The sequence below is a fragment of the Dermacentor albipictus genome, chromosome 6 (assembly GCF_038994185.2).
Source record: "Dermacentor albipictus isolate Rhodes 1998 colony chromosome 6, USDA_Dalb.pri_finalv2, whole genome shotgun sequence".
NCBI classification, from domain to species: Eukaryota; Metazoa; Arthropoda; class Arachnida; order Ixodida; family Ixodidae; genus Dermacentor; species Dermacentor albipictus.
In genome coordinates this window covers 69,613,970-69,639,944 of record NC_091826.1, presented here as the reverse complement: position 1 = coordinate 69,639,944, position 25,975 = coordinate 69,613,970, and the positions used below count along the sequence as shown (strand labels likewise).

General features: G+C 44.6%; 1 protein-coding gene, 1 long non-coding RNA gene and 3 other non-coding genes across 5 annotated transcripts; 1 reads left to right on the top strand and 4 right to left on the bottom strand.

Moving 5' to 3' along the window:
* Nucleotides 1-1,151: 1,151 nt before the first annotated feature.
* On the bottom strand, nt 1,152-1,223 carry TRNAQ-CUG (transfer RNA glutamine (anticodon CUG)). Its single transcript has one exon. It is a non-coding gene; the product is annotated as a tRNA-Gln (tRNA).
* A 6-nt stretch (nt 1,224-1,229) lies between these two features.
* Nucleotides 1,230-1,301, bottom strand: TRNAE-UUC (transfer RNA glutamic acid (anticodon UUC)). Its single transcript has one exon. It is a non-coding gene; the product is annotated as a tRNA-Glu (tRNA).
* A 670-nt stretch (nt 1,302-1,971) lies between these two features.
* Nucleotides 1,972-2,074, bottom strand: LOC135910535 (U6 spliceosomal RNA). The gene has a single exon (XR_010567092.1). It is a non-coding gene; the product is annotated as a U6 spliceosomal RNA (small nuclear RNA).
* Nucleotides 2,075-2,227: 153 nt separating this feature from the next.
* LOC135910510 (uncharacterized) lies at nt 2,228-3,553 on the bottom strand. The gene is made up of 3 exons (XR_010567088.2): nt 3,263-3,553; nt 3,085-3,179; nt 2,228-2,704 (listed from the first exon to the last, which is right to left on the bottom strand). It is a non-coding gene; the product is annotated as an uncharacterized lncRNA (long non-coding RNA).
* A 587-nt stretch (nt 3,554-4,140) lies between these two features.
* On the top strand, nt 4,141-17,774 carry ND-51 (NADH dehydrogenase (ubiquinone) 51 kDa subunit). The gene is made up of 3 exons (XM_065442562.2): nt 4,141-4,583; nt 15,236-15,548; nt 16,990-17,774. The coding sequence occupies exons 1-3, from the start codon at nt 4,175-4,177 to the stop codon at nt 17,702-17,704; spliced, it is 1,437 nt and encodes a 478-aa protein (XP_065298634.2). The 5' UTR covers nt 4,141-4,174; the 3' UTR covers nt 17,705-17,774.
* Nucleotides 17,775-25,975: the final 8,201 nt, after the last annotated feature.

Below are 25,975 nucleotides of genomic sequence, written 5' to 3'. Positions count from 1 at the left end.
CAGCATGGATTTAGAAAAAACATTTTCATGTTAAACTCGGCTTGCAATCTTTACGCGCAAATTGCATTGTATTCTCGATCGTTCATCATTTACAGATTGCATTTTTTGGGCTTCGCTAAAGCATTGCGGATGATCCTAAACCACCTTTAGTCTGATCTAGTGTAGCTAACTGGTGCAAACATTGGCTAATGGTACTAACTAAACGTTGGCAAATGTAAAGTGATGCGTGTATCCCGAATAACTAACAGCATGCCTACATAATACCTATAGATAATGTTTCCTTGAAATTAGTTCACTCTCAATACCTAGGTGTGCATATCTCTGCTAACTTATTTTGGAATGCTCATACCGACTACGTAATCCGCAATGCTAACCTCATGCTTAACTTTTCAACCGCCCCTTCATCCCTAAAAATGCTTCTTTGTACCACCCTTACACGTCCGAAACTAGAATATGCTTGCGCTGTTTGGGATCCTGTCATTGACAAACTAATTCATTAGAACTCGAGCAAAATAATTCAGTTCGTTTCATCTTGCGTAATTACAACAGAACTGCAAGTGTGTCTGCCATGAAAACCAACTTTGCACTTACCCCACTTTCTTCTCCTCGTAAAATTGCATGTTTAGTTCTTTTTCATAAATTAATTTTTTATCATTGAACACTCCGCAACGATCTCATTTTCTTTAGCCGCAATACGTATCGTCTCGAATCGACCAGCGTTACAAAGTTGGGCTCGAATCATGCCACGCCAAAACTTTTTTGCCGTCGTTTTTCCTTCGGTCATCCACGCAGTGGAACCATATCTTCCCGGTGAAGTCGTATCTATATACAATAACCAAAGATTTCGAACAACTTTAGCTAACATTTAGTAATCGAACAAACTTTTGTTTACTGTATGGTTGTAACCCAAATGAATTTGTATTTACCGCTTTACCAACCGTAGTCAAAACTCGCTCCCCTTTTTAAAACCTTTGAGCATAGAGTTTCTCATTTGAGAAACTCTATGCCTTTGAGCCTGAGGGTAACAATAAATAAAGAAATAAAATATAGCGAGAAACTCAATGGCTTTCCCCATCCCCTGTCTACCACATAATCGGCTTCCCACACACTTTTTCTCACTTCGCTGCTGACGCATCAAGAGAAAAAAAAGTAGGTCTCACCGAGATTTGAACTCGGATCGCTGGATTCAGAGTCCAGAGTGCTAACCATTACACCATGAGACCCAACATTTCCGACGCCGGGAATCGAACCCGGGCCTTCTGGGTGAAAGCCAGATATCCTAGCCACTAGACCACGCCGGAGATGCTTCACGATCGCTTTAAACTGAAGGGCATTGACAAGTAGCATTTAAGAAATCGCGTCACCGTGGTGGCTGGAAAGTAAAACCTGGCAAAACTGATCGGGTCATTAATGCAGAATAAGTACAAAAATCCGGCATGCCTGCGAATGAATATACCGGCGACAGCCATGTTATCCAGGCTTGGAACCCTACTCCGTGTTTTTTTACATGCAGCCACTGTAGTAAGAGCGGTGTACGTCGATACAATGGTTAAAGACGCCACATTTTTGCGGAACTACTATGTTTATGCTTGTTCAAGAATTAAAGACAGTTTGTTGTTGGACTAGCTGGTAAAGGATTATAAAAACAACAGCAGCGCAAGTATAGAGCGGTACAAGTGAGACGGAACAGAAGTATGAACATACGTGTTAAAATAAAATCTGCTGATACCCCGCTTCCAGGCACCTTTCGCTTGAGCCCTTGCTATTTGAAGAACTAATTAAAGTGCAAATTAATTATGTCAGACATTGTGAAGCAATCAAAACAGCATTTTTTTTTTCGTATTACTTTGCTTGCAGTAAGCACAGAGTCGCTAAAAACTGTAACGTAGCGAATATGTGTTACTGCTTGAATTTTACTCTCACTGTTACTTGAATACTTGAATTTTAATTTTACTGTTACTGCAGGAAAAAAAAAATGTGGAACGCTTCACGATTTTGCGTGTCATCCTTGCGCAGGGGCCATGCTAATCTTCTCTGTATCGTTCCAATTTTAGTATATGTACTTTGGAAGTACAAGTAGCAGCAGTTCGTTCGCATATATATAGCCCAGACTTTCGACCCCAATATTGCGCAGGGTCCATACGCAATATGTGTCAAAGTAAACGTTTAGTTATACAGCTTTCTGCGTATTTTTGATACTTAACGTTTATAAGATATGTGCTCACAAAGTTTTTTTATTGTAGTTTGATTATGTCTTTATTTACAAGGTCAAGGTAGCGCATTTTAAGTGCAACCGTTTCAGTCAACAAGTGAACAGGTAGCGACGTCTGGCGGTTTTATTTAATATTAATGTCTATTTGCCTGAGCCTCCAAGATTACTTCTTCTCTTCGCCAATCTTTAAACATAATTAGTACACAGTAGCGTTATATGGCCTATATTTGAAATCTCATATTTTAGATTATTATTGATAAAAAGGTGCGGCAGAATCACTTCCTATGCTGCCAACGTCTTGTTCTGGCGTGTCACACATGTTGAGTACGTAACTTCGGCACGCGTAATTCACAATGGTCACGTGCTAGTACCAGGGAATTTTGAACTATCAGTTTCGAAATTGTTTGCTGTCCATCACTTGCTCAGACTCTTTTTTGATGGTCTTCAACGCTTTCTTCCAGGCTTTGATGAATGCCTGGGGTGGGTCGTCGTCTGAAAAGCCGAAAAAAAACAATTAAGTTACGTGTAGATGTCATCGTGTGCAGAAGTCAGCGGAGCCCTGGACTGAGGGCAGCCGACTATTGCGATAGAGGACGGACGAAGCAGCGGGGAAAACCTCCGGGGAACACACGAGGAGGAACACTCCCCTGAGTACCCTGAGGAATCCGCCACAGCCACAGAAGAACACGATTACTAGAGCTCAATAAAGTTTTCACTCACTCAGTCGTGTGTAGTTAGCAGAGTTCGCAACGAATTGTGCCAACTGGTAACAGTTTTTTTTTTTCTGGTACTAATTGTAAGAAGTATAATTAATATTACAATAATTTACAACGAATACATTGCACAATGTATAAAAAAATCAACGCACTCACCTGAAGATTCGATTGCCGGCTTGAAAACGAAGGCGTATAACAGCGCAATTAAAGCTAGAGTTACCAATACACTCAGGATTCTTTTCAGGCAATAACTGCAACGAAAACATTGATAGTCATGTTTCGCTTATATTGAGATGTGCTTTCGGGTCTTAAACAAAAAGGCAGAGCAACTTACTCGACACTGTCCATAACCAAACACATGGCGAGTAGCGACTGAGAGCACCAAGGCAACAAAGCTTCAGCATCCGATGAGCGCGAAGTCGCCGCGCACGATGGTCAAACGTCCTATTGTGCGCGAGAAATCACATGCAGTCTTTTTCCTTCTTGAAATATTTTGGTAGTGGTAAGCGAAGTCAACTTGAGGCGTAATCATGGCTTTTCTCTAATTAAGAAGGGTTAATTAAGAATGATTGTGAAGAGTGCCGGACGCATTATTGCCCACGCCGCAAGGTATGTAATTCCTTCTTCTTTTCTTTTTTATGCGAAGCATATTACGAGGGCTCAACCCAGCTCCTCAGGCGCGGCGGTGACCATGAAATCACGTGACACCGTGACGTCACGACAGAGGAGAACCGGCGCTCCAACTCCCGCCGTCGCTCGCGGCGTCGCGCCCCGCATCGGACGCGGTGCGCGTCGAGCAACGCAGCGTTCGGCGCGACAACGAAATGTGCGCCTGAGCAAGCGCCGCACGCCTGAGCCGACGCCGACGACACCGGCTTTTCTGCGACACGAGCTCCTTAACGCTGTCGCGTTAAAATAAAGGCTAGTATGCTTTGCATCCTGGGCTTAACCTTAGCTAAGCCACAGCCATTTTTTTTTAACGATCGCCTTCTTTCGCTAGCTTTGGTTGTTTAAAAGTCCGAGTTACAATATCGTAGTTAGGAAAACGTTAACTGCCCGCAAGTCCTTGTGCCGCCCAGGTTATTTGATACATCGCCTTTGCCTGAGGGTAGGCCATGGTTGTGTAGGCGCACGCAGTCGAAACCGAAACAATCAAGAACATTAGGACGTCGACGGAGAGCCGTCTGCATCATTGCGCAGTGGTCGTAGCGCGCTATTTTCACGGAGGGGGTCTTCTAAGGAGAAAATGGCGACCAGCTGGCCCGTGTCGGTGCGTCTCCAGACCCTGATTCGGGTCGGGGGCCGCGGCCCGCTGTCCACGTCTTGCCGTTACAACGCTGCTGCAGCGGGTGCGCCGCCAGCGACTCCGCCGCCGCAGACCAAGACAAAATTCGGGCCGTTGAAGGATGAGGACCGCATCTTCCAAAACCTGTACGGTCGCCACGACTGGCGTTTGAAGGGCGCTATGAGCCGTGGAGACTGGTACAAGACCAAGGAGATCTTGCTCAAGGGACATGACTGGATCATCGATGAGATCAAGAAGAGTGGTCTACGGGGCAGGGGAGGCGCCGGCTTCCCGTCTGGCCTCAAGTGGAGTTTCATGAACAAGCCTTCGGACGGCAGGCCCAAGTATCTGGTGGTCAACGCCGACGAAGGTGAAGCTTTTGTTTGTTTGTCAGTGTCAGTCTGTCTGTATCTTTTAGAAATGTTCCGTTACTTTCAGGTCAACGTCCTAATGACGGATGATGATCATTGCGTTGGATGTCATTGCGGATGTCAACGTGCTTGCTCATATAGGGCAGGGTTGTCGAATGTTTGGAGTTGAGCGGGTCACGAAAACATGCGGCCTCGCAGGGGCGTAGCCAGGGGGGGGGCTTATGGGGCTTCAGCCCCCCCCGAAATTTTTTCGTGCTGTCCATGCACCGCCGACCAAAGCGACCCCCGGCGCCGGAAATCACTCTGGATTTTGTCTAGAATGTCTTTTTGACGCTCGAAAAGACATTTTACCACGAAGATTGCGAACTCGGGCTGGATTTCGTGGCAACGCCCATACACTGGCAGTCACATAACGCCAAGAAGTCCCATCCGAGCACAATGTTTCAAGGGCGCTTTGATGGTGAGCGGGTGCGCCGCGGCATCTCACTGAGGCCACGGAATCTATGGAGCGCATGGATATCAATTGCGAAACTTTATGGGTATAAATCTCACAAGCTCTTGATATGAAACGTGCATTGACATTTACAAAGTTGTGCTTTAAATTTTCAATTGCGGAACTTTGTGGGTTTAATGTTGTTATAAACATTTGACGCCAAAGGTCCATTGACTTTTCTAAAGTCTTACATCGGAACATACAACGAGACAAGCCAAATCAACACACTAGCAGACGAGTTGACAAAGCACGCAGCGAGGTCCAATGAGACGATGTGTTGGGGTGGTTCATTTGTGCCGTCATGTCACATAAAAAAATATTAACACTTTTTTAACCTACGCCAGAACAACCATGTCAAGACACTAAAGCCAGCCAAAGTAACTACGCTCTTATTTATTTTTTGCTACTTTGAGTTTTATTCGCCGAGAACACATTGAGCCTCTTCAATTTTGTTTGTTCTCGCTACCCTACCCGCGGGCTGCCAGAGCGAGCCAGAGCGCATATGTTTTTCTCGTATGGCCCCGACCACCGCGCGGTGCACTTCGGTGGACGTTCGGCTTGCTCTGGCCGAGTGGATTTTCACCTGACAGAGTTTTGGACGCTTTCTGGCTAGCAGACGAGAAAAAAACAATGGTCGCTCGCCGCCATCACTGTGGGGACTCGAAGGATTGCACCGCGTTCCTTGAGCGCAACCTTTCCGGAAAGTCTTGTTTCGCCGGTGTAGGATACTAAGCAATATGCCTATGGTTCTCAGTGGGCCAATCGTCTCATGTTTTCTTCGGTATTAATTCTGTAGCCCCATTAGGTGCCCGATGTAGGCATTCGATTCTGGCCAACATACTTTCCTATGCGTTTTTTTTTCCATTTCGGTGCCTCCGCCCCACAGAAAAAAAATACATTGTTGCGGCGCAGCGAATTGTCGCATGGTGAAAGTTCGATTTTGATATTTCTTTTGCGGAAAGTAATGGGTGACGGGACGCTTCAGTTGCCGGATACGTTTATTATATTATTGCGAAAGCAATTATATGGACCCTCCAGGCGCATTCCTGCCATCGCCCTCATGTTTCCTATAAAGTCCAAGGGTGATAAAATCGTGACCACGCGCTGCATGCTGTATGTGTGAGTGAAAGCGTTGGGGGGGAGGTGGAATGGCTGAGCCGACGATGGTGGCTCAGTCTTGTGTGCGCAAAGGAGAAAAGCGGGGAGCAAGCGCGCCGCCTTCCGTCGCGCGCAATACATCGGGGGGAGTGGATGGAATGGGGGCGGAATCTAGGATTCTGTGAATCTATGAATGTGCAACATGTTTATTTGCCTTGTTTGACGCATTACATACAGTTACTTTTTCTTACATACATAGACTCATTGGAGACTTATACGTATACTTAAATATCTTGTTGCGATGTTTTGTGTATACATGCAGTGAACTATGTTTCCAGTGACACTTTTTTGTCCTTTATCAAGCCGTATTTTCACATTTGTATATCCCACTGTATCTTTGGATTTCTAATGTACGAGGACGAGTCAAATGAAAGTGCGCCCACCCTAACCGCGCAATAATGGTTCGGTTCATTATCTGCGAGGCATGCGCGTATTAGGCATGCGCGCATGCGCGAACGGCATGTCACATTTACAAAAGTGACACGCAGGTGTGAAGATAAATGTTATTTAATGCTCTCAAACGCTGGGTTGAATATGGTTGCGTCACATAATGGACACTTCAAAAGTTGAACAGCTCGGTGTCGCGAAGTTTTTGACAGCTAAAGGTGTTTCCGAAACAGAAATTAATCGCCGTATGGCTGCCGTTTACGTTGAACACGGCATTTCATTGACCACTGTGAAGCGTTGGAGCAAACGGTTGAAAGGACGTTGTAAAGACATTCCAAGACCGGGCCAAAACCATCGTGCCCACACCCCCCACACAATTTCAAAGGTTCATGAGCCGATGAAACAAGAACGGAGGATAAGCATCGATGAACTGGCAGACCGTCTGAACATCAGTCACGGTTCGGTTCACGCCTTAATTCATGAGCTTCTCGGTTATCGGCTCTTTGGTGCGCAATGGATCCCCAAGATTTTGATCCATCGCGAGAGGACGGAGAAGTTTCGCGCTGCCTTGACTCATCTGATCGGGTATTACAATGAGGATGACGACTTCTTGTTTGCAATTGGGATCGGGGACGAACCTTGGTGCCACTACTACGAGCCTGAAACACGACGGCAAAGCTTACAGTGGAAACATTCGAATTTACCGCGCCCAAAGAACGCAAAGGCCATCATTTCCGCTGGAAAGGTGTTGTTGACTTTTCTTTCGGTCATCTGGGTCTATTACTGATAGAATTTGCTAAATCTTGAGAGGCTATCAATTGTTTCCGATATTGTGAAACGCCAGAACGGCAGTGTGTCGCAATCAAGAACGAACAACGTGGAAAATTGACGAATGGGGTCATCTTGTTCCACGACAATGCCTGTCCCCACGTCGCTTATGTGGTTAATACAAAACTGGCAAAGTTCAAGTGGGAAACGCTGCAGCATCCGCCATACAGCTCAGACCTGTCACCTTGCGACTTCTACATTTTGGGGCAACCGAAAAAACAGATCAAGGGAACCAGATACAGACTTTTTGAAGCAGCAACCCAAGGAGTTTAAGACGGGAATCACGCGACTCGTTAGTCAATGGGACAAATGTCTAAATTCTCATGAAGACTACTTTTAAAAGAAGTACCCCGTTGTTGGCTCACATTCATTTGACTTGCCCTCGTATATCTTGCAGAATTCCTGCTTTTTATACGTGCCCTCTTTTGCGACTGATTTCGGTGCAATTACTCACGATACACGACCGGTGGCAGCTGCTTCTGCGTAATACATTAAAACAAATTACAGCGTCATTGAGATTTTTCACTGGCCATTGCATATATACAAGAATGTAAGCATGGTTCTTGAATGACAAAGTTTCATCAACATATTTGTCCTCAACTTGTCCAGTTCATTGCCTTTTAATTTTTCATATCAGTGGCATGCACTGCTTTCCTGGTTTCGAACTGATATAGTTCTAAAGTTCGTGTAATATTTTCTTTACTTAAATAGACAAAAATATGGAAGCATTGATATCAGTTATTTTGGGCAACATTTTTGGCACATACGAGTATATTCTTTTATGAAAAAATACATATTTTATTGTTTTCACTGTGCGTAGCGTTCAAGAATTCGTTTGCAGCATCTTTGGCAATGACAATGCAGTTATTATTCATGGATTTGATCCCTTGACAAATTGTTTAAGAGGAAGCTTTAGCTCGGGCCCAATCCGACGCGGCCTATTCGAATACTTGTAAAACGCAGAAACCCTTTTCTTAGATAATCCTGCTAATCGCTTTTATTGAAATTCGTTGCATTCGAGAGAGAAAGTTAAATCCTAGTTCTGTTGGAAACAAAACTTCGATTTAGGGCCTGAATGTTGTTTAAAATATTTTGAAAAATTCGAAAGCTTGAAAATATAGAAGCACGACGTTTACAAACTAATAGCTATGCATGAATAACAGACATTGCGGATCTGTAAACGGCATCTATTATAACAGTCAAAGCGGACAAGTTTGCTATGTCAATTTGTATCTTACGTGAATTGGTTACGTTGTGTACAAGGGTTCTGCACAAGCCGTATTTCCACAATACTAATTTCTTTTGAGATTCATGTGTAACATATCTATTTTATCCGCTGTAGATGTACTATTAGATGCAATTCACAGAATTGTGATATCATTTTTCATTGTTGAGTCACGGAATTTTAAACTTGATAGTTTCGTTTTCAGAAAATTTTCGATTAGGCCAATTTTTAATAAATAATTGACCACCTAAATAAAAAATTTGAAACCAGTAGTCACTAGAATTAAACTTTTGCTTTTAAATGCAACAACAAAATTTCTGGCTACGCCACTGGCCCCATATATATATATATATATATATATATATATATATATATATATATATATATATATATATATATATATATATACACACACACACCACATGGGGCCAGTGGCGTAGCCCCCCCCGAACAAAATTTCTGGCTACGCCACTGCGGCCTCGGTCAACATTTGCGGGTACTTCATATCGGTCATTCCACATGCAACGATGCGCCTTCATCAACTGCGCTACTGTAAGCTAGTATATTGCGTAAAATTGCGGTGCGGAGCTATTGCGGTTTGAACAGTGCTCGGGACCTATCCGGGTTGAAAAACGTTCATGTCCTACTGTGCATATCCGGCACAAGCGCCTCAGTCACAGGATATATCTTTAGCATTGGGGCATATAATGCGTTTTCTTTTTTCCCATCACCGTGCCCATTCGAAAAAAATGAATTTTGAAGGACGTCGCTTGTACACAATTCAGACGTATGGGCTTGTCGGAACATGTTCTTGGCGTTTCTCCAATTTGCTAAAGTAGGCGACCGCGTCACGGCGCCACCAGCTGATGTTCACGGAAGGCAGCAGTGTTTCAAACATGCATTTAGCACAGAAACAAGGCACAAGTCGGTGTAGAAACAAGTAAGCAAATTATTGATTTTTGTGGTCTCCATCTGCACGAGTGAACAGACAGTGCGGACCACGAATAAATAGTATTTCATTTGTTTGTTCAGATTTTCATCAATACGTGCGTGGCGGAGTAGCCTGTTGTTGGGCTAGCTTCTACGTAGAATAAACATGCTTCAAAGTGTTGTTTACACTGGCTTTACTCAACAACAAAGTATAACAAAAACATAGACGTTTCGCCACCTATGCGGGTGGCATCGTCAGTACACAATGGCAACAAATGAGAAATACATCCTATTTATCTATGAAAGTGCCGTAAACATCCGGCAGGGGGCCACGGTTAGAGTTACATGAAGATTGATTACGACGGATGAACCATGATTCTACGAACTTTCTTGGGCCCCATCGGTGTTCCCGTGCTAGTGTGGTTACATTGTTAAAATCAAACATGGCAGTGGCAGTGGCAGCTTAGCCTTTCTAGACGTGCTGGTACAACGGAGCGAAGGAGGTTCGGTGGAGACAGCCGTGTATCGCAAATCTTGCGATAGCGGGAGTGTGCTGAGTTTTGACTCTCACCACCATATAGAACACAAACATGCCGTGGTACGCACTCTCCTGTCTCGTTGCGATGCGCTCTCGTCAACGCAAACTTTGAGGGAGCAAGAATTAACGAATGTGGCCACTCTTTTGCATAAGCGGAGTTACCCTGAGCACTTTGTCAATGATACGCGGCGCCGCATGCAAAAACCTCGTGAGAGCAACGCCGAAAGGCCAGCTTCCTTTGTGTGCATTCCGTATGTCCGCGGTGTATCAGAAGCAGTGCGCAGGGCTTTACGGCCTTTAGGTGTTCGAACTGTGTTTAAACCCTCGTACACGTTGGCAAACGTGTTCCCGAAGCCAAAGGACCGCACACCTCCGGACGAACAAAGTGGTGTCGTCTACAAGGTCAACTGCTCGGACTGTGATGCCAGCTACATTGGCGAGACAGGGCGGCGACGTCGCACCCGTATCAAGGAACATCTAAGAGATGCTACGAAAGCCACCCATGCTACACGTGCCAAGACAGAATTGGTTGATCATTGTTTATCAAAGGGCCACATGTTTGATTTTAACAATGTAACCACACTAGCACGGGAACACCGATGGGGCCCAAGAAAGTTCGTAGAATCATGGTTCATCCGTCGTAATCAATCTTCATGTAACCCTAACCGTGGCCCCCTGCCGGATGTTTACGGCACTTTCATAGATAAATAGGATGTATTTCTCATTTGTTGCCATTGTGTACTGACGATGCCACCCGCATAGGTGGCGAAACGTCTATGTTTTTGTTATACTTTGTTGTTGAGTAAAGCCAGTGTAAACAACACTTTGAAGCATGAGTTCCCCTGGCTTTTGGAACATTTTTTCACGTATCCGATATAGTTACGGATGTACCCTTCTTGGCCCTTTGAGGAAATACATCGACCACTCTACGAAGATTGTCCGCCATGAATGCCACTTGCGTTTCAACTACAAGTGCCTGAACAGCAACGTTGTCCCCAAAAGCCTGCACTGCCGGACACTGGTCAACACGCCCTACGGACGCAAGCTTGCGAGAGACTTCAGCCGGAATTGCTTAAAGGCCCGTATCCAGGAAAACAAGCAGCAAATTAACCAGGCACGACGTCAAATCTGCAAATTTGAGGCTTGTCTTCGCGCAAAACTGCACGTTGCTGACTTCAGTGAGGTCCTGGTAGCAAGGACGAAGGCTGAACTCCTCGAAAGGGAAAAGTACACGCATGCCCACAACAAGAAATTGACTACCCTGATCCCCAGTCTGCCGCAAGGAAAGTTTGAGGCCACAAGTGTTCACAACCTTTCTGAAAAACGGCTGTCGCAAGACCAAGTGAGTGTTTTGTCGAAAGGGATGAACTTTGCTATCGCACCGCGGTTTATTCCGAAACGTGATATTATAGTAGAAACGGAAGAATGTTTCCGTCACATGAAAGATACTGCAGCTGTATGCCTTGCTCGTAGCCGCATTGTGAACATTTTGGCAAATGCCCAGACGCCTCAGTTTAATTTAACCACTAAGGAGCGCGCAGCGCTTCATGACTTGAAGTCTGACGCATCGGTCGTGGTCCTCGAAGCTGATAAGGGCGGAGGTATTGTAATAATGAACCGCAAGGACTACGATAGAAAAATGCAACTGCTTTTGGATGATCCTCTGCACTTTCAGAAGTTACAGCACGACCCCACTTCCAGTTGCGAAAGGCAGTTGGTCGACTATTTGCGCAGCTTAAAAACGAAAGGAAGGGTCGACCAGTCGCTGTACCGTCGACTCTTTTCGTCTGACGGAGCAACGCCGAGAGCCTACGGGTTGCCAAAAGTTCACAAAGACGGCTGCCCCCTACGCCCTATTGTTTCTTTTGTTGGGTCGCCGACATACAACTTGTCGAAGCTTCTGGTTGAAATTTTAAAGCCGCTTGCGGAAGGGAGCACGTTCACGGTCAAGAATTCTAAAGAGTTTGTTACCGCGGTACGCCAGCAGCAGCTTCGGGACGACGATGTTATGGTATCCTACGATGTAGTGTCCTTGTTCACGAATGTGCCGATAGCATTGGCTACGGATATTATTGAGAAACGCCTGCAGGAGGACTGTACGTTAGAAAGCCGTACTTCCCTGACTGTTGACGACATCATGATTCTGCTTAGGTTCTGCTTGAAGCAAACATATTTCTCGTTTGCCGGTACCATATATCACCAGATAGAAGGCGTCCCGATGGGTAGTCCTGTTTCTGTAATCGTGGCTGATCTGTTAATGCAACACGTGGAAACGGCTGTGATGACGTCCTTACCCTTCCCTGTCAAAATGTACTGCCGCTATGTAGATGACACCTTTGTGATTGTCGAAAAGAAAAACCTGCGTGCCATGCATGAGGCGCTTAATGCCGTCCATCATGCCATTCAATTTACATGTGAGACGGAGAATAGTGGCAGCTTAGCCTTTCTAGACGTGCTGGTACAACGGAGCGAAGGAGGTTCGGTGGAGACAGCCGTGTATCGCAAATCTTGCGATAGCGGGAGTGTGCTGAGTTTTGACTCTCACCACCATATAGAACACAAACATGCCGTGGTACGCACTCTCCTGTCTCGTTGCGATGCGCTCTCGTCAACGCAAACTTTGAGGGAGCAAGAATTAACGAATGTGGCCACTCTTTTGCATAAGCGGAGTTACCCTGAGCACTTTGTCAATGATACGCGGCGCCGCATGCAAAAACCTCGTGAGAGCAACGCCGAAAGGCCAGCTTCCTTTGTGTGCATTCCGTATGTCCGTGGTGTATCAGAAGCAGTGCGCAGGGCTTTACGGCCTTTAGGTGTTCGAACTGTGTTTAAACCCTCGTACACGTTGGCAAACGTGTTCCCGAAGCCAAAGGACCGCACACCTCCGGACGAACAAAGTGGTGTCGTCTACAAGGTCAACTGCTCGGACTGTGATGCCAGCTACATTGGCGAGACAGGGCGGCGACGTCGCACCCGTATCAAGGAACATCTAAGAGATGCTACGAAAGCCACCCATGCTACACGTGCCAAGACAGAATTGGTTGATCATTGTTTATCAAAGGGACACATGTTTGATTTTAACAATGTAACCACACTAGCACGGGAACACCGATGGGGCCCAAGAAAGTTCGTAGAATCATGGTTCATCCGTCGTAATCAATCTTCATGTAACTCTAACCGTGGCCCCCTGCCGGATGTTTACGGCACTTTCATAGATAAATAGGATGTATTTCTCATTTGTTGCCATTGTGTACTGACGATGCCACCCGCATAGGTGGCGAAACGTCTATGTTTTTGTTATACTTTGTTGTTGAGTAAAGCCAGTGTAAACAACACTTTGAAGCATGAGTTCCCCTGGCTTTTGGAACATTTTTTCACGTAGAATAAACATTTGATTTAAATGTACATTTAAATTAATTGTTTTCTCTCTCCCTGGCCGCTGGAGTAAAAGCATCTAGTGCCTGACATAACACACATATTTAAGAAGTGACAGTGACATGCTAAAAATTTCCATTTATATGGTATGGTCCTCTCAAAATACCATTTGCATCAAAGTGCGTGTATAATCGTATTGAAGTGTGCAAGCGTGGAGCTTTTATAATGTCAAAGGGTAGTTTGTGGAGGCATGGTTACCATAGTTACACTTCAATAAACATTCTTGTCATCAAACATGCCTTTCCTTAAACACCTCCAGGTCACAAATGGTATGCACATTAACAGTGTGACATAGCATTCATGAAAGGAAAGCAGTGAAAGCAGAGTTTTCTTGAAAAGAAACACAAGCATTAAGGCAGACGCCGATTATTGTTTGGGGAACAAGATATGCCCCAAAAGGTTTAGACTTTTTTTATTATAGTATAGTGCTTTTTGTGCATTTTCAACCTATTTGAGTGCTCCTGACAGAATTTCCATGTCGTGATGATGACTTGGGGATAGCAGACTGTGCTACTCAGCTGCAGTGAAACATTAATTTCTCTTGCTTGTTTTATGCAGTCGTACTTCAGGAACTGAAGTCACTACTGGTGATATCTTGGTGGGCAGCTTCCATGTGTTTATTTGTTTAAGAAAATGCATGAAGTTCTTGCTTCCGATATTTTCGGACATATATTTAATTCAATGAAGGAACCACAGGGCTTCCTACGAAAGTTACTAGGACTAGTGTCTACAGAATCTGCGAGCGTGGCAGTTCAGCCAGCAAGGAAATAATGCTGTGGCACCTAGAATATACTGGCCATCGTGCTGACTGCGGAGTGTCTTCATTGGGATACGGTGGCACTGCCGATGATGCGTGGCGGCTGCACGATTGGCATGATGATGATGGTGGTGCTTGATGATGATGATGATTTATTGCTATCCCCTTTGAAATGGGGTGGCGACAAATCGTCACCTAGCCTGGCATGGTCCCTACCGCCATCTGGAGGTCGCCCATGACACCACGGTAACAATATGTACAGAGGTTCGCTAATGTGATCAAGGTTTGTAGCTTATTCTTATTGAATAATCACATAATTATGTGAGGAAGTGAGAACCAAAGCCATACTTTGGTCAAGGGCACGTCGTTCTGAAACCTGCCGCGAGAAGGAGACCTGACTGGTGTGTTGCAGTACAGGGCCCCGCGGTGGCCACCGACAGGTATCGCTCTCAGTGCCACCATGGCACTTGCACTTGGAACACTAGTCGGTATATTCTAGGCAGTATAATAATGCATTGGCTTTGTGACTTTGCAAAATGGTAATATTAAACAAAATATTTAGTTACAGGTGCAACAATTCGCAGTGATTATGCTTGTGCTTAGAAACTTGTTGCCTTCATGCTTTTGGAAAATATCTTCTGGAAAGTTAGAAAGATAGTGTCATGAATAATCCCACAGGGACATCTAGAATCGCAAGCACAAGAATGAGGCGAATTCATGTACTACTACTCACAATTCCCGCAATCACAGTGACAGAGTTCCTTCTGGTAATTTTGGGGGGAAAGTTTGTAAGAAGAAATCAGCTGCTCAGGAGCTGAACCTAGCAGACTTTATCCATACCATCACCTTGCGAATAATACTCTGAAATTATGTGTTTTCCCACAAATCTTTTCAATGCAGGTGAGCCAGGGACGTGCAAGGACAGGGAGATCATGCGGCATGACCCGCACACGCTCGTCGAGGGCTGCCTCATCGCTGGCCGTGCCATGGGTGCCTGTGCCGCCTACATCTACATACGCGGCGAGTTCTACAATGAGGCGTCCAACCTGCAAATTGCCATCCAGGAGGCATACCAGGCTGGCTTGCTTGGCAAGAACGCCTGTGGCTCTGGCTTCGACTTTGACGTGTACGTGCACCGTGGTGCAGGGGCATACATCTGCGGGGAAGAGACTGCACTGATTGAATCCCTTGAAGGCAAGCAGGGTAAACCAAGGTGAGTCAATGCCTCTGTGCTGAATCGCATATTTATTAAAGCAAAGCTTCTTTTTTTTTTTTTCAACCTTCCTAGAGTCTGGAATGCATGGTTTCTTACTAAGGTAGGATGATCTTAGAGACAGTGCCATCATAACTGGACCAATCCCAGAGATAGCATGATTAAATATTTTAACCCTGTTGCCATGCTGCCTTTGCACCACTTATATCAAGAGTCGGTGCACTGAGACAGCATCTTTGATGGCACTGTCACCAGGATTGGCGCAATGCAGATTACACTGTCCCTGGAGTCAGGTGTCCAATTGTACAGTGTTAAATAAATGTTTCAAACAAGCTCTCGACATTTATTCCAACATATGCTCTGGAGCTTCGTATTTTTGTTCTTTTTAATGTCAATTCCTTTTTCATGTTCATTTTGCCGATTTTTATCTGTCATTTACAGCTTACAGAAAGACTAGTTTTGTTGTGGAATCATGGATATGCAAGGTTGCTGCTTGAATGTTTTGAAATTTCATGGTTTCCATCAAGTTTCATATAGTATTTGAGATTATAAATGAAAATCCTTAAACCATCAATAAATGAAGTTTAGTGTTTTTTCATTCAATGCAATAAATTTTTTTTCACTGGTTGCGTAATTGGAAAATTGATAAATTTCACCATTGGAGTAGGCTGACTGTAGTTTTCCTCATGCTGAAGTTTTCCCTTAACATGAAAAGGATTGGTTGTCATTTGCTCTGGAATTGATGATTACTGCTTGGGACAGAGCTGCATCATGAAATGTAGAAACATATTCCTTTGGTAGTGGCCGCGCACTATACAATAGGAACACAATCATTTTATAGCAATGACCTTTGGTGAACCCTTGACTGAAAGCACTGCAAAGGGCTCTCTACTGACCATACCTCTGATGTTCACAAACACGACATTGTCGTCATTGAAATGGTTGTGTATTGCCTTTCAGAAGAGCATTAATCTGACGTCATAGTCACAGGTTCTGCGAAAGTTAGTTGACCTGGACAAGTATCGTGTTCAAGTCAGAGCTGCTTACTGAAGTAACTAAGGGACCCATGACAAACTCCGAAGCATCTATTCCTTCTAAGTTTTGGCTTTGTAGCACGGCATCATCAAGTACAAAAGTGAGAAAATGTGATTGCTTAACATAACTGGTGCCCAGGAACAGAAACCATGATCGTCTGCAGTTTTCTTTTTATGATGCTGTCACCTATGACCCCTGCTTTTTGACTGTGGTAGTTGCACAAGAGAAAATTGTGCTCCTGCCCTTTCAGATTATTTCAGTACAACCAGTGAATGCTTGCTGCAGTCCACTGTGAAGCATAGCAGCAGCCATCAATTTTTTCTTGTCTATATGCACACGGCTTGCAGGTACAGTTTAAGGTGCCCTCATAATGTCGTGTGCTCTGGACTGCTGCTTCTTTACACAGGCTGAAGCCACCATTCCCAGCCGACGTGGGGGTGTTTGGCTGTCCCACCACTGTGACAAATGTCGAGACTGTGGCCGTGTCACCCACCATCTGCCGGCGCGGGGGCGAGTGGTTCGCCTCGTTCGGCCGCACGCGGAACAGCGGCACGAAGCTGTTTAACATCTCGGGGCATGTGAACAATCCATGCACCGTTGAGGAGGAGATGTCGATCCCTCTCAAGGAACTGATCGAGCGGCATGCGGGTGGCGTCATCGGTGGCTGGGACAACCTGCTAGGCATCATCCCAGGTGGCTCGTCAACCCCGGTCATCCCCAAGAGCGTGTGCGATGACGTGCTCATGGACTTCGACGCGCTCGTCGCTGCACAGACGGGTCTCGGAACGGCGGCCGTGATTGTGATGAACCAGCAGACGGACATTATCCGTGCCATTGCACGCCTCATCGAGTTCTACAAGCACGAGAGCTGTGGTCAGTGCACACCATGCCGCGAGGGGGTCACCTGGCTCAACAAGATGATGCCGCGCTTTGTGAGTGGCGATGCCCGTGTTGAGGAGATCGACATGATCTATGAGCTCAGCAAGCAGATTGAGGGTCATACCATCTGTGCCCTGGGAGATGGCGCAGCCTGGCCGGTGCAGGGCCTGATCAGGCATTTCAGGCCAGTCATTGAGGAGCGCATCCGGCAGTTCAAGGGCAAGTCGCGAGCCACATCGTAGTGCTGATGTCGATAGGGCAGCAGCTTGTCCTCTGTAGTTGTTGAAATAAATTAATGTGACAGTGACCCTAGTGAATGTTGTCAGTTTTCTTGGCATCACCGTGTCATCATTGTCATCAGCTGACACAGTTAGGTAGGTCCTCTACATTTCAGTGGTCTCTCAGTATGTTCCCCGATTCTCTCTATTGCGCACACAGTGTGACCATGCTTTATACAGGTCAGTTAATTTTGTAACTTAATCAATGAATTTATGCCCACTTTCCTTTACTTGATGTACCCCCTCTGTTAATGTCACAGGACATCGCTTGTTTACATTTATACAGGCTGCAGGCCCTGCCCACTTCATTGCTGTTAACTGGCCACAACTTGATTCTATTTACAAAGCTGTTCTGATACTTCTGTCTTCAAGTGTTATCACTAACATTTTGTGGGCTGCAGAGTAGGTTGCTTGCCTTTGCAAGTGTAAGTAAGACTACTAGTTTCCTGAAGAATGGTTTTGACAAACTTTTCTTTTGCCATTTGCCAACTGATTCTTTGGACCAGTTCGATTATATGAACATCCTGTGGCATCATCACTTTCTTCACAGAACCACTATATAATGGCCACCATAATTGCAAATGTACGGTTGTACACCATGCAATATTGTAAAAATGTTGGCCGTGAACAAGTTGAAATTGCCCCCCCCCCCCCCCCTTGCTTTCCGTTCTTTCGTTGCTGAAATAATTTTTCATGCTTTCAGAGTGTCACACGAGAGCTGAAAATAAATCTGCATCGACTCAGTACCAAAGCATAACTTTGGCGTAGCTTTGGTCAAGCCTGATGGCCTGGGTTTGCTACAAAAATTCGCGTAGGCCAGCTAACTGCTACAGGAAACTTGCCACTTGTACGAATTGCCCATAGGTACCTGTATTTACGTTCTGTCAACAGCGCAGATAGAAGAGAGGTGCCTTGTGTGTTCCATGCATACAGATCTGCACCTGCATGCGCGAGTTGCAAGACAAAAATGTAGACAATTTTTTTAGGTATTACTGCGTTGAGCCTTTGTTTTCTCTAGATTGAAGTACAGTCTTTCCAGACAAACACTTAAAGTAGAGCTAAGTAGGCACTGTCAAAATCTAAGATCTCTCATTGATCTGGTGCACTTCAGGGCGAGAACATCAGGGTGATGTAGCCTCCCGTCCTCTCTTCTTCTCTAGCTTGCCAAGCTTCCTTTGATTAAGAGGAAGCTTTAGCTCCGGGCCAATTCCGAGTCTGCCTTTCCAAATACATATGTAAAACAGAGAAATGCTTTTATGAGATGACTGCTGGATTGATTTGAATGGGATTTTAGGAAGTTGCATTCTAGTGACTCTAGGAAGCAGAATTTTCATTTAGGGCCTGGAGTGTCTCTTGCGAAAAATTTAGAAAACTGGCAAGTTAAAAAAAATTTGAAGTGCAAAGATGAAATATCCACAACTCTGCACCAAAAGCAGATATCACAGTTCTGTAAACTGCGTCTTTTATGAGTATCTAAGGCAGAGGAATTATGCATATGTATTTATGGCTTACGTGGAATTGTTCAAATGCTTACCAAGGGATCTGCGGAAGTCCTACCCACATATTAGTGGTATATTACATAGTTGTGCACATAGCACATCAATTTTGTCCCCTTTAGATGTATTATAAAGTGCACTTCATTGTAATAATATGCCATTTTTTGATTAGTTACAAAGCTGTAAACCTCATACATGTGTTATGTTTTTTTTCTTCAGTTTTGCTATTTTGAACGATCTTTCTTAAAGGGACATTAAAGTGAAAAATGATTTCTTCTGCATCAGTAAATTACGGTTCTGCAACACCAAAAACACCACTCTTACAACGATAAGAGGATTGGTAAGCTAGAAAAAGCGCAAGAACGAAATACGGGTGGCGACGCCTACTTAAGTTCCCGTACCTGGGGGCTGTGACATCTTGGATTTCGATGGCATCTTCTAGGGCCTACTAATTGTATATAGCGGTACAGATTGACTACATTGTGTTCTAAAGGAACCAAATATTAAACATGGCAAGTTTCGGGAACCTTTATTCTGCCAACGCGGCCCAAATGCGAAAACAAACGTTGGAATGCCTGACGTCACGCTGACGTACTGGCGCTGGGGTTTCGGCGCGAAATTCAAATACTGATACTTAGACCTTCATTTTCTCATCTAATAACCAAACAATTTTTTTTATATGACTGCCTGCAGGGTTCTCAAATAATGCTTCATTAGTCTAAACTGATTTATTGTTTCGCTTTAGTGTCCCTTTAAAATATCAATGGCCTAAATAAAAGATTGATTACTTACAGTCGCTAGATTTTAAATTCTTACAAATGCAACAAACCTCATCAAAATTGGTGCAGTGGTTGCCAAGAGAAACACTTAACTGTTCCCATGTATTTAGATGAAACTTCAGAGCTAAAGCTTCCTCTTAAGAATTTCTATTTTCTTGTTCCAATAGCACAACTTATTAATATGACTTAACCTAAAAGGAAGCCTTACCTAGGGGCCGACTCCAATTTCACTGTTCAAGTACATAAACGCAGACACGATTCCACTAGACAACCTTTGAATCTGAAAGTTTGTTGCGTTCAGGAGAGACACCTGAATGCTACTGACTATAGGAAGCAACATTTTTATTTGCGGCCTTGAACTTTTTTAAATGAAAATTGCCAAAAATCAGTAAGTTCAAAAATTTTGGTAGAACCCATCTTACAGTGGCCATCAACGATAATGCTATTAGCACTCAGGCAACGTAGCAATTACTGAATACACCTTTATTTACTATGTGCAGTGGTCATTCTGAAGGGGGGTTAGTTCTACTAGCTTAGCAGCTGACGAAGCCCTCGTAGGTAACATATCCCAACTACAAGGGAGGCTTTGCAACAAGTTTCATATGTAGTTGTGATTTAAGTCGTAGCGGGGGCAACAGGCCTTTGTTGTACTAAAGCGAAGCTTCCATTGCCTCTTTCTTTGACTTTTCCGCTGCTGCTGTCTTGCATGCCATGTCGGGGGGTGGTTCAGAGTGTCTATACACATGGCAGGAAGTTGGCAGAGAAGAAGGGCGACGCAAGGAAGCTTGTTGGACCTTTCCATCACCTTGCCACAATGCCTTCTGGAGCTCCCTGGGCATCATCACAATGGCCTCTCGACTGCCGAAATTATCCGTGAGCCCTCCCCCCCCCCCCCCCCCCCTGCAACAGCATTGCAGAAACTGCAGCTCTTAACTTTGTACATGCAGCAGTCCAGAGGGCAGGTAGGGAGGTAGATAGATCGGTAGAGAGAGGAGGCAGTGAATGAGTTTAACCAGTACAACCAACGCAGTTAAGAAACGGCCTTGCCACTCTTTGCTTGCATACATGGGGGAAACACAATTTCTAGAGGGCAGCATTGCGGACAAACCGGTTAAATTTAAATTCAAGATACACTATGGTACATTTCTGCTATTTCTAAAAAAATAAAGACCGTGCACATTTGTCAAGCGGACAAGTGACGTAGGGCGTGCGGATGCAAAGCCTTATCAGATCACAGCAGCATCTAGACGACACTATGGAAGATGCCGCCCATCAAACGAGCACTTCTGTACCTGCCACGGCGGCTTAAATCTGTGGCAGTGGCATTGTTCAAGGTTGTGGGTTCAATCCCGACAGTGGCAGCCACATTTCGGCGCAGGTGGAATGCAAAAACGCTTGTGTACTCAGACTTAGGTTCACGTTAAGGAATCCCAGGTGGTCAAAATTAAAATGGTGTCCCCCACTGTGGCGTGCCTCATAATCAGATTGTGGGATTGGCACATAAAGCCCCATAGTTTAATTTTAAAGTTGAACACTTCTGCCACGATGCGATGCGGCACGTGAGGTGCTAACCTATCATGCTAACCTTCTCACACTATGAACAGTGGTGCACAACAACGCCTCAAGCGAGCACGTCTCACTGTGTATTCTGTGTACTACTTGGACAAACACAAGTGGCGCATGCAAGTAACATTTAACACCAACTCTCCACTCTAGTATTGCATTAAACACTGATGAACTTAAACATTCACTGTAAACATCACCGCCGTTTGTTGTGAATCAATGCAAACTGCACAGAAGCTTTGCTTACATTGATTCCCACAGTGCATGGGATCCGCATAATACTTGTATTGGGTGGCCTTGCACTTCTCTGGATGCCACAAAAAGGGATTCACTAAACGCAGCATTCCAACTACAGCCAATTATATCCTACTGGCACTGTAGAATTGGGGTTCAGCGTATGTGACTCTATAATGATCTACAACGCAATTGCATAGGCTTCTTTTTCAGGCGTAAAACTTTTAATTTTCATTTTAAGCTTGAAGAGCAGATGTTCTCACTTTTATCGGTAAATTGTTGCAATGTGACGCAGCTTATGTGCAAAGCATCTTAAAGTGCTGGCGATTGAAGCTGGAAAGGGTGTTATGTGGGATTTCTAGGCACGCTTCCGTAGTCGTAGGGTAGAGTGTCGTGCTGAGGGAGTTGGGTTCAAAACCAACTGTCGAATATGTGTTGAGGAAAGAGAATCTGAAACCAGCTGGTCGGACATGGTTTTCTAAGAGAGTTGTGCGACGGCGATTAGATAGCGGCACACCAAAGTGGAGTTAGTAGGCTAAGAACTTGCTAACCACATTAAAAGAGAATGAAGCACAAAGCTTACAAATCCGTAACACTGTGCCCAAAACAGATACTGCAGTTTTGTAAATTGCGATGCTGAAGCATCTGAAGCGGACAAATGTGACATATACGTTTACAGCTTGCGTGAAATTGTTGCAATGCTTATGAGGGCTTTGCAAACGTCCTGTTCACAAATTAGTGGTGTGGTAGTTGGCGCAAGTCTATCAGTTTTGTCTGTTTTAGATGTTTCAGTAAGTGCCATGTACAGAATTGCGATGTTGTGTTTTACTGCTAAGTTACGGAGTTGCAAACTTGATTCTTTGGTTTTTATTATATGTATTCTGATTTTTCAGGAATTCTTGCAAAAAATTAAAGGCCTAAATAAAAAAAACACTTCCTAGTAGCATCCACTTCCAGTTGATTCTAAGATTCTAACTTTTGTTTCTTAATTGCAACAAACTTAATCAAAATCGGTGCAGTGGTTCCAATGTAAAACTTCCGCTTAAGGTTTCTCTTTAGTGTTGCTTTATTAGCATTGGCAAGTGAAGCCACTGGATGGCTAATCCATATTTCACTGATTTGTAAAATGCTGCAATCTGATCATGGAACGCTGAGGCTGCAGTTGCTGTCCAACAATTTAAAATTCTGCTATGTTTTTGACTGAAGTGTGCAACTTAATTTTAGACTTGTCACATCGCTTTGGATATTGGACAGTACTACTACTACTTGTTATCCTTTGGGAACTTGCTTGTGACTACCCTGCACCTAAAAGTAAACGTAAAAATGTATTATCTGTATAAACAAACTCGTAGCAAAAAACACAGCTTCAAAGCATGGAACGACAGAAAGCTGAGCTAGTTGGTAAGGATTCATTATGCAAACTAGAAGTGAGGCGTGCGGACAGGACACAAGAGTAGAGAAGTGGACAACACGAACGGCGTTCGTGTTGTCCACTTCTCTACTCGTGTGTCCTGTCCGCACGCCTCACTTCTAGTTTGCATAATGAATTCAAAGCATGGTTAGAAAGACCTACCACAAGTCTGAAGAAAACATTTTATTAATACATTCGGTCAACAATGCACCATGCAGCCCGTGGCCGCTATATATGTGCAGATCTTGTTCCACTCTCCTCTACAGAGCGCAGTGGTATCACATGAGCGCAGCGGTATCACATGAGCACAGCTTGAGATATGTTTTACAGAGAGAGCGTCCTTGTCCCACTGGATCATAAAAAGGTTCTGATAGTTATAAAACGGGAAGCCATTACATGTGCCCAATATTGCACTGCAGTTGTTCAACATAGTAAGTACACATGTACCTTGCATCACGAAGTGTTCACACAACATGCAAAGTTATTCCTAAAATTACACTCATTATGAGCATAGCCATTTCTATGGCTCCTCCCACCCCTCACTCCCATTTTGCCTCTTCTTGTGCTGTTACCAACATGCTTTATCAGACTCTGCACAGCACAGGCAAAATACAGCGCAGTTGATCAGCCATGATCGACTGTTGCTGCACTTTTACTGTTTTATATTTAGTGGCAAGCAGGTAAATGTGCCCTTAAACTGTCCACACCCACACCTGTCAACTATGCTTTTCATATTCAGTGATGGGACAGCACGTGTACTGTCTTAATGCAGTAGAATGCCCTGACCATGGACCCCTCTATGGCGAAACGACCTGTACTCGTACAGCGAAGGACCTCGTGTGCCGCCCGGTAGAATTCCTATCTTCCATACCTATGGAACACGCCACTAGAGTGAAGACATTACAACAAGGTCACCTGAGCAATCAAGGCATTCAGGAAAAGGGCAAAAAGAAGTCGGCACTGTTGAAGAGGCAAAAAAGGCAAAAGTTTAGTTAACCTGATAGTGTTATAAATTAGCAACAGTGCTACTACTGTGAGAGCAGTTTTCATAAGTGATAAAATGACATAGCTGTGAGGACGAAGTAGTTACACAGTCTTAGACACTTTCGTGTGACAATGTCACTGTTCATGTATGGTTTTATATGTGGTAATAGCCATACATTTGGGTTGCAAGAAATATCACTCCTTTTACTTTATGGTACATTTGGCTGGTTCCTATTGTGCTCCGGCTCATATTGCAACAATGTGGAGCCCACTCTAGGGTGGTGCCAGAGAAAACGTGCTTCCCACTAGGATGGATTTCTTGAAGTGATCATGCGTGGCACATGTTAGCAGCTGCAAATGGCATGTGAATTAGGCTGAATCCGGGGTTCAAAACACGGTAAAAGCCATCCTATTGCAGGATACTATATATGTTGTCTCATTTCTAATGTGCGACTTTCAGGAAAATTGGAGAAAAGCAGAAGTGGCACACTGTGTTTTCTAACTGCTTATGCACAGATAGGCATTAAAAAAAATTTCACCGACGATTATGATACTCCCTCATGTAAAATTTGAGTGCAGCTCTATACATGTTTTCATTCCACGATATATTGGCTGGCCCGGACAATCTGTCTCGTGCGGCACGTTGCAAACGGAGCATAGTATGGTGTGACTGCCATGTCAATCTGCAGATCGCGAGAGGCAGCATGTGGGCGACACATGGATGTGATTCACAGCAGCCGCCGCAGACAGACCTCCCGGACCACGCACGCTACTCTGGCGCCATCTCGTAGCCATCATTGCCGCACTATGATTTTCTTCTCATGCTTTTACCATACCCTTCTCCTTCGCTTTCCTCCTGGCATCTCTCATCCCCTGCTGCGCTCCGCGTAAGCTCCTTCATCCTTCGCTTCGTTCGTTTGCTCGCTTACACCGACGCCAACGCTCGTCGCAGGAACGGGCGCCTAAGAGTGGCGCTCTAAAGGGTATCCACGGAGCAAACAGGAAAGTTCCATCCTGCAAGGCAGGACCTGACAGGCCCTCCAGCATCCAGGTTTTGAAGCTACGCCTATGTTCACACCAATGATGAGTTTGTGAGCGTTGTTACTGGGCCAACCAAAATGGTGCCGCACAGCGGCGTAAGCATCACTTCCGCACGACCAGCACATAATGGCACGATGAGGCGAGAGGAAGTCGCTCCCGAGAATGATGTTGTGGGAGCATGAGAACGGCACAAAAAGCTCGATCACATAAAGCAAATCTTGGATCAAGCCTTGAACTCTTTATGGAGTCTAAGCAAATATTGAACCAGCCGAATGTGTTTTTCAAAATTTCGACTACTGGAATGTAATGCACACTGCCAGAGCATTCTGAAGCATTCGAAAGTGACCAGCTGAATGTACTGCACTAAGGCAAGTTGTTGGACTATCATGTGAAATGTGCCCAGCGTGCACATTCTGCAGGAACTATATTTCCTAATCACCACTTTCATTGGTATTTTGATGCAACATAACAATAATAGCAGGTTCTTGGACCACCTAGAAAAAAAAAACGAGAATTCATTATTTCACTCCTGTCAATGTAGTTGACAACAACTCTGACGTGAAAAATATGACTGACAGAAAGTTTGCCCTTCATGTATCTGCAGCCAGCTCGCACATGTCAGAAGTGATCTTTCCAATATACGGGCTGCAGTTTATAAATCTCTCATGTACATCTGTCCACTGTAACATGATAATTAAATTAGTGCATTGACATGGTACATGAACTG